General features: G+C 44.0%; 1 protein-coding gene and 1 long non-coding RNA gene across 2 annotated transcripts; both read left to right on the top strand.

The window, feature by feature from the left end:
* The first annotated feature begins 1525 nt into the window (after positions 1–1525).
* Positions 1526–1914, top strand: LOC119351887. The gene is made up of 3 exons (XR_005170086.1): positions 1526–1546; positions 1632–1778; positions 1868–1914. It is a non-coding gene; the product is annotated as an uncharacterized LOC119351887 (long non-coding RNA).
* Positions 1915–2017: 103 nt separating this feature from the next.
* LOC119358113 lies at positions 2018–3307 on the top strand. The gene is made up of 5 exons (XM_037624811.1): positions 2018–2089; positions 2161–2653; positions 2738–2931; positions 3005–3196; positions 3272–3307. The coding sequence occupies exons 1-5, from the start codon at positions 2018–2020 to the stop codon at positions 3305–3307; spliced, it is 987 nt and encodes a 328-aa protein (XP_037480708.1).
* Positions 3308–8883: the final 5576 nt, after the last annotated feature.

The following is an 8883-nucleotide window of genomic DNA, read 5'->3' as shown; positions in this document are numbered from 1 at the left end:
GAAGCGGAGAGGTGTGACCGAGGGTCCCCTCCGGCCATACCGAAACCACCCCCTTCCACAGCAAGTACCTGAGCGGTTTGAAGGATTGCACCCAACTTCTGGGAGCGCGTGTGGGGCCCCACCCGGGCACCCCACAGCCAAAATGAACGAAATCCGACAACAAACGCACGTTGCGTCACGTCCGGGCAGTATTTTCTGGGTTTTCTGCCTGGAAAATGATAGAAAATGCATACGGACTCGAAACGGGACAATTTTTTGCGTGCGTGCCCTGCTAGGCCACAGTAGCACGTGGAAAAAAATTGGGCACGTTTGGCTAAGTTAAAAAAAGAGCATATTTGATTAAGTTTAAAAAATTGGTTAAGATAAAAAAATTGATACAGTTAAAAAAATATGCCTATTTCATTTAGTAAAAAAAAATGAGGCCCTGCAAAAAAAACGCCGGCCTTCTCGCTAACCGACGCGCATGCGTGCATGGGGCCGTCCCACTAACAAACGACGCCGCAATCAGCGCTCGGGCGACGTCGTTAGCCGACGTGCATGCAAAATTTCCTTCTATGTCACCCCGTCTCGCCGCCGCCGCGATCTGCACGTGCTGCCACCGTACGCCGCCCGTCGCCCCACACTCCAAAACGGCGCCGGTGCGGCCGCGCCGGCCTGCCCTGACCTGACCCGTCGCCTTGTTTACGTTGCCGCTGCCTCTCCCACCGTCGCCCCACCGTACAAACTCCGTCGGTGCGCCCGCGCCGGCTTGCGTCCCCTCACCCGTCGCCACTATACGCCGCCGGTGCCTCTCCCACCGTCGCCGTCGTGTAAGTTTTTTTTCCAGTTCTTTTATACAACGAGGCTCATAACAATATGATGGTATGTGACAGAAATCTATTTGATGCAGTATGAATATCGACGGTGTGATTCCATGTTCTGTTCAAAAGTGGGTTAGCCTAGTTGACAAACTGTCATCAAGTCAGAAATTCAGGTTTTATGAAACGGATATGCAGGACATGTTTAGAATACCATCGATAAGGATGCGTGATTTTTTGCTTCACTTTTTACTCCAAAGTTACAATCCGAGTAGCAAAAAATTCATGGTTCAAGAGAGTTCTGGAAGTACTGCTGGATGTAAAGGTCTTATTTCATTAAGGCCTGATGATGTGTACTCCATATTTGGTTGAAAAAACAATGGAGTGGATGTTTTTGGGTTTCTTAGTACTGAAGGAGAAAAAGCAACCAAAAAATACCAGTTAGTTTTGTTAGCAAGAAAAATGGTAAGATCATGATTGATGATCTCATAGAAAAGATTGTGAAGGATAAGAGCACTGATGATGACTTTATTCGGATGACATTTCTAGTTCTCTTAGGAACTATAATTGCACCAGTGTCTCATGAATACGTTCCGAAAAAGTACTATGCCTTAGTGCAAAATATCAAGTTGATAAGGAAGTTCAACTGGAATGCATTCACTTCACGATTCTGTTTATCGGAGATTGGTAAGCTTCTGCAGGACGGCCATGTTAGGCAGTGGCCCCACGGGAACCTCGCCCTTTTGCAAGTACGTTCTATTTATTAATTTCAACACTTTTGTTATAAAATGGCACGGAAGAACATGTAATTTAATTAGTTTATGTGTTTTGCAGTACCTATACTGGGAGAAGGTGCAACCAATCACCGGTCCAAAATATGATCCGTTGGCATTGTTGAGCCCGCTGATGAGGAACTGGACGGAAGATATGGCTGTGAGAAGAGACAAATACGACTATGAATATGGTCGTGGTGTTGGGATGGTAATCCTAGTAATCATTTTTTTACATTTATGAAATAAAGTAAAGTGTGCATATGGTTTTTATGTATAATTATCTTGTTGCACTTGTAGATCGATGACAACATTACAGAGGAGTATAGGTTGAAAAAAATTGCGGAAGAAGAAGCTCAAAAAACCAAGAAAGCTAGTAGCAAAAAATCTAACGTTACTAGAACGAGGAAAGAGGGCAGTACCTCGGAGGCTTCAAGCCAGAAGCCTAGTATGGACCGGATTTTGAGTGAGATGAATGAGCTTCGGAAGGAAATGCTTCATTTGCCAGAGTTATGCGCACAGGTAACACTTGAGCACGTCTCTTTAATGTCCATCACTGAATTGAAGAACTAAGATGAAATGTTTTCTTGCAGAGGATGATTGAGAAACTGAACAAAACCGACGTCTCCTACAAACCCAGTAACCTGGAAGAGGACGAAGAGAATCTGTACAGAGGCATTAATGAGTCTTCAAACGATATTGGACGTCCGCAAAAAGAGTTTGTATATCAAAAAGATGATTCAGACCGGTTCCGCACACCTTCCAAAATGAATTTGCAAAAGGATGATAACGGCGTTGATGTAACTTCTCGTGAAAACACACCTTTTTACTGCACACCTGAGTACTGGGATAGTTTCAAGGGTGATATGGATGATCCTGTCCAAGTACCAAAAGTATCAGATGAAAAAGCTGCCACATCTTTAGAGACGGACGAAATCGCATCGCATGCGTCGGTTGGTTCTCAAGGAGTACAAGAGGAAGTGGAGGAGGTTACTGGCAGGCGCAAGCGCAGAGGATCACAACATGTCAAGTCTCCTTATGTGGTCCCTAAACCAAACAAACGTGCAAAACGTTCTGCCAAAGGAAGTAAGTTTTCTGTGTTTCTAATTGTTATTGCGTAATAATTATTTATGTATTTGCGTTTGTAAGTATTTGAGTGGTGCGTTGCAGAATTGTTCCAAAATGGTGATGTTAACAAATCTGGTGATGAGTATGATGTGGTGAAAGCGTCCATCAAGTACGTGCGTGTGCATGAGCATTTACAAAAACATGCCAAAACAGAAATTTTCAATGATGGCATGGAAGAAGGTCTCACTGTGAGGAGAGCTTGTCAGATTATTAACCATGAGTGGCTAAGTGGCGACGTAAATTAATTTCATATATTGTTTTACAATTCATTCGAAAATGTCATTGTTAAATCTAACACATTATTTATAGGTAATTGATGCATACTCATCATTTTTGGTCGACAAAGTTAATGATGATCGTTTCATGTTAACAACTTGGAGGATACATTGGTTGCTTCACGTTAGACCCGGAAAGAAGACCGCCCGTAATGATTATGAAGCAGAGTCGCATAGTAATGGACCCGTGAACAGATGTGAGGACGAGTATATCAAAAAATCAAAGGTAAGTTTGATTGTTAACACGGTACATACATACGATATTATGTGATGATTGTGTTTTATGGTACTTATGATGCAGACTTATATTCCTCTAAACAAGCAAAATAATCACTAGATTACTGTCGTCATGCATAGCGGAAAAAGAGAGTTTCAGGTTCTTGACTCGTTGATGACCGAAAAACTTGACACTGTTACTAGAGAACTCGTTAAGGACCTGGTAGGTTTAACTTGCAAATGTGCATTTGGTAACATTTGTTTTCTTTAGTACACTGAATGACATGCTTTCCACCATGTTTATTATATCTTTAGAGAAAACAACTAGCAGAAGATATCCAAGAAGCAAATGCAACCGGAATTGTGAATTATCCGGATGTTTCCAAGTGGCCTATTCAAACGTATGACATGCCAAAACAACATGATGGGTGAGTTTTTACTTCGACAGAATGTTGGTCTTGTATGTACAGTAGATATTTAATCTTCGTAAATTGTATGCACTAGGAATTCGTGTGGAATATTTCTCCTTCGATGCTTTCAAAATTGGGATGGTGACAAATGGACAGGCTTATTTTCACAGGTACACAAGTCATGTTTGGACTACGATGTACAATGAACGTTGTGCTAACATCATTTTTTTTTCAGACCTCAATTGATGATTCGAGAGAGTTAATGATTGCGCAACTTATATTTTCGAAAAGAAACAAGCTTGATGAAGTGAAAAACAAAGTTATTCGGATATCAAAGAAGAAGAAATAGATGCGGCACGGAGGAGTTTTGCATGTGATTGGGTGGTATTGGAGGACTTTATTTTCCAAACGCTTTGCGCACTTGCTTATAAATTTTATGTAATAGACTCTGCTTCTGAATAGTTATATCTAATAGACTCGACACTTTTCCAAATGTTTTTTTATGTCCACATGATATTTCGTTTCATAAATATTATATAATGATTTTTTTGTTTACATGTTTTTTTTGTTGCCGAATAGTTATATGTAATCATGTCGTCATTAAATTTTTGTGCACTAAACTATGGCAGCACACTGCGTTTTACTTAAAAATTATTTTACATAAAAAAAATGCCCGCCCGTCTCCACGGCATTTCTTAGTAAGCCCGTCGTTATCAAGCCCAACGGGCGACTACAACAGGCGTTTCGGAGCACGCCGTGGAAACCAGGCCCAACAAGGCAGAATCGACGCGGCACATCGACGGGGTAGTAATCAGAGGAGTTCAATGCAACGACGGGAGTTGAGTATATAAGCAGGTCGTCGTCCCCTTCGGCCGGCGAGGTGGGACTAAACTTGCGTCGGCCGCGGGGCGACCTGGACACAGCCAGACGCGACGTGGGCCGGCCCAAAAAGGCACTGGACGGCGCGGTCTTCTCGACTGCTCGACGCGATGTGGTCCGGCCCAAAAAGGCAATTGACGGCGCGGTCTTCTCGACGGCTCGACGCGCCGTGGGCCGGCCCAGTTACCACCGCTGAGACGCCGCGCTAGTGAAACCGACACAAGTTTAGTCCCACCTCGACGGCCGAAGGGGACGACGACTAGTTTATATACTCAGCTCCCGTCGTTGTATTGAACTCCTCTGATTACTACCCCGTCGATGTGCCGCGTCGATGCTGGCCTGTTGGGCCTGGTTTCCACGGCGTGCTCCGAAACGCTTGTTGTAGTCGCCCGTTGGGCTTGATAACAACGGGCTTACTAAGTCACGCTGTGGAGACGGGCGGGCATTTTTTTTCTTTTTTTTTCAACAACAGTTCACAGAGTACTTCTTCTATTTTGATATATTTGACAGCCGACGGGACTGTAGTAAATACATGCAGAATTCATAAAATAAACAATGAATAGTGAATATTTATATCAACAACAATGTTGTCTCAACATAACAATTGTCACCACAGTAATTTTATTGTAGTTGACAGAAAATAACAAGTCTGAAATGACAACGGTCCGTACGCAATAATCATGTTTCACACATATAAAATACTCAACACGAACATAAATTTTACAAATGTTCTTCATATAAATGGAAGAGGTAAAACACTCGCATCGTCTACACTTGAGTCTTCAAGCCCAGTTGCTGCATACAAAAAAATATGAGAATCAATGCACTGTTAATGAAACAACAAAACTGACATAAACAAATATAGACATACTCTTCATTTTTGCTGCATGTGCTCCTGTTATGACCTGAGCCGCTGCATATGCTACATTTTCGTCTAGATTTCTCATCAAATGCTTTAGGCCTCTCATTTTTTGTCACATCTGGGCCACCCTTACCGCGACCTCTACTGTTCTGCTTAGGTGCGCCCTTGGTGGAAACCTTTACTGGATCACGAACCAGAATATGATCTCGGTTAGGCTCAAATGGATTACTGTTCACGAAGCTTCGCTGAATATCATCTTCATTTCCCTGAATATCCTTATTCACTATAATATCATCCAGAGCTGCCATCAACTTATCGAATAAGAAAGGATTATTGCATGCGACATGACAGGCTTCTGAAGATTTGATGGTCAACTCACTATATCTAGCTCTGTCCTCACCACTCGACCAACCCCACGCAAACAAATCGCTGGTGCGCTTCACTGGCAGTCCAGCTCGTGCTTTTTTTGAGAATCTTCGCAGGACACAACACTTGGGTATCACAGGTAAGTTCAGTGCATTCAAAACATGAATAATATGCTTGCAAGGAAGCCCTTTGCGAGTCATACTTCGGCAACTGCACTTTATAGTTTCTGCCGAGTTACCTGGCGTATAGTCCACATTAAATCTGTGATCCCTGTTATTCTTCCATGCAACCACAAATCTCTGACTATCGGTCCCTGTCAGTCTATCAATTACCTCAAGCTCCTGTACCTTCTTCATATCTTGTTGCAACATATAAAAGTTTGCCTGCGTGAATGCTTTCGCAGCATACGACTCAATGGCCTGACACTCAGTCACTGTTACTGGAAGAGTCTGTGAGGCCGTGTAGTCATCATAAGCTTCATTCTCACGGAGGCGAACAATACAATTCTCGTAGTGTACAATCATGTCAACAATCGTCATACCATAGTCAAGATGAAGGTGCAGGCTGGAGTTCAGACTCTCACTCCTCTGATTACTGCGCATACCAAGGAAAAACCCACCAGACAAATATGATGCAGCCCAAAGCGTCCTCTTCCTGTACATCCTATGGAGCCATGTTTTCATTTTCTCCGTCTGCTATTTGCGCACAAACGCGGCCCATCTCTCCTCAAAAACCTTATGTGTAGTGGCATAGTACAATAATGCCCTAAACTCCTTCAATGACTTGTGGTTGAGGTGTTTCTGCATATTCTTTTCAATATGCCATGAACATAGACGATGCCACACGTCAGAAAGCACCTTCCTAATAGCCCTTATCATCGCTGCATCTCCATCTATAATAATTGATTTGGGCCTCTTCTGACAGTTAGCTTTCAAGAACGTGTTAAGCAACCAGACATATGTAGCCTCAGTCTCGTCTGAAACAATGGCGCAGGCGAATACAGTAGTGCCACGGTGGTTGTTCAGACCCACAAAAGGGATGAACGGCATTCCATACCTGTTCATCTTGTATGTGCTATCGAAGACAACAACATCACCATAGTCTAGATAATCCCGGCGTGATTGCGAATCACACCAGAAGAGGTTTTGGAGCCTGCCTTCAGCGTCAACCGTGTGCTCAAAGAAGAAGTCTGGATCTCTGTCCTTTCTGGTCAACATGATTCCTACGGCAGTATCAGCATCACCTTGTGCAAGCAATTTCATCTTCTCCCTATAGCACATGTTGTACAACTTTGTCCTCTGAAATGGTGACTTTGCATACGACCCATACCTGCTAACGATGTTATCAAAAATAATATGTTTTCTTATCCCAGCTCCAGACATAGCTAAGATCTCAGCTCTCTCAAATGCTTTCATCTGATTATGAGATCGGAGGAAAGGGACTTCGTCCGGTCGTGCAAGAGTGTGGCTGTGATCATCGGAGAAACTGCTGACATACCAAAGATTGAGCTTTTTATCAAGCTTAACTGTCAAATGGGCTTCGCATAAGAATCGACTCTCCGGTCTAAGCCTGCGGGCCCGGCCTTCCATGGTACAGAACTTGGCCTGTCGTTTTCCTGCGGCGGAACAGAGATACCTCCTCAAGCGCGGAGTCCTTGCACGATCCTTCGAAAATTTTAGCGAGTCCTTCCTGATACTGAACCCACGTTCTCTCGCGTGCTTGTTGTAGAACGTGTAAACCTCGTCTAATGACCTGAATGTCTTTACCATCACTGCCCAATGCCTATCAAGTGACTCTTGCTGATATTCATCATAGCACATGTCAAGGTCAAACTGATCATCATCGCTGTGCTCATCATTCCCGCTAGGACCATCAACACCTCCCTGCAAAATATGACATATAACCTTGCATGTCAATCTCTTCTTATATTCTTACTAACCAAAATTAATGTAAAGAACTTACTTGACTACCGCTCACACTACGAGATGCATGGACCTCGCTCTCGGCATTGTCATCATCTATATTATTACGCTCATTGTCACCATTAGCATTTATCTGTGCACATATAAAGTAACATAAGTGGTCATACAATTTTAATGTCAATCATTTCTCTATAATTTTTTCAACATACCTGGCTCACACTATCTGCATAAAATTGTTCATCTATATCATATTCCTCATCGTCAACATTGCCATGTACCTGTACAAATTTAAAAGGACATGTTAGTGTCAAATAACTAGTTTTTGTTCAATATGTTTTTGTCAACGTTGAAGGTACTTACATTACCACTGTACGATTCATCCTGACTCATATAGTTGTCTCCGGGAGGTTGGTTCGCATTCAATGACGAGGATCCATTATCGCCACCGGAATCATCACTGGCGTATCCGGTTACTTGCTCCATCTATGCACATACAAATAAGGTGTGAGATCAATGCCAACATTCCAATAAAAATCATCGCGAATACAGTAAATTCGTCAACAGTGACATGACTATGTGGCATGCATACAAATTTGAACATACAAAATCATTATGAGGTCATTAAGAAGTCACTACTCTCCTCTCTTATTTAACTAAGTAGGGAATCATTTTGCATTACAAAAATGCACAAAAATGCAATGGACAAATCAAAATCATCAAAAAAAGAACAAAAAGAGCCATCCTAACCTACTCTGCGCCGTCGAGGGGTCCTCGCCTGGGGTCGACGCCGATGCGTTGCTGCCACCGACGTTGTGGAGGGCGCGTACCAGGACAGAACGGCGAGCGAGCGCTGGGCGTTTCACCGGCGACACGGCCTGTGGTCACTACGGACGCCGTCGGTGCTCGCGACTAGACGGGCACGTCGGGGTCGACGTCGTGACGGCGGTGGACCACGGCGGTGTTGATGCCGCTAGGGTTTCCTAGGCGGGGATGGGGTGTCGGTTTCACGGCGCGTGGGTGACTACGGACGCCGCCCGACGTCGTGACGGCGGTGGACCACGGCGGCGTTCATGCCGCTAGGGTTTCGTACGTGGAGTTGGGGTGTCGGGGTGGGGCGTACTTTTTTTTTCCTTTCCCGGTCGCACTACCGAACCGCACGCGTACGACGCGCGGGAGTACGGGGCGCGACGTACACGGGCGGCCGGCCCTACGACGGACGGCGGGTATAATGTACGTGTAATTTAGTATGGACAATACT

This window comes from Triticum dicoccoides, chromosome 2A (assembly GCF_002162155.2).
Source record: "Triticum dicoccoides isolate Atlit2015 ecotype Zavitan chromosome 2A, WEW_v2.0, whole genome shotgun sequence".
Taxonomy (NCBI): Eukaryota; Viridiplantae; Streptophyta; class Magnoliopsida; order Poales; family Poaceae; genus Triticum; species Triticum dicoccoides.
Note: the sequence above shows the minus strand (reverse complement) of the source record. Positions and strands in the feature narration are given on the sequence as shown.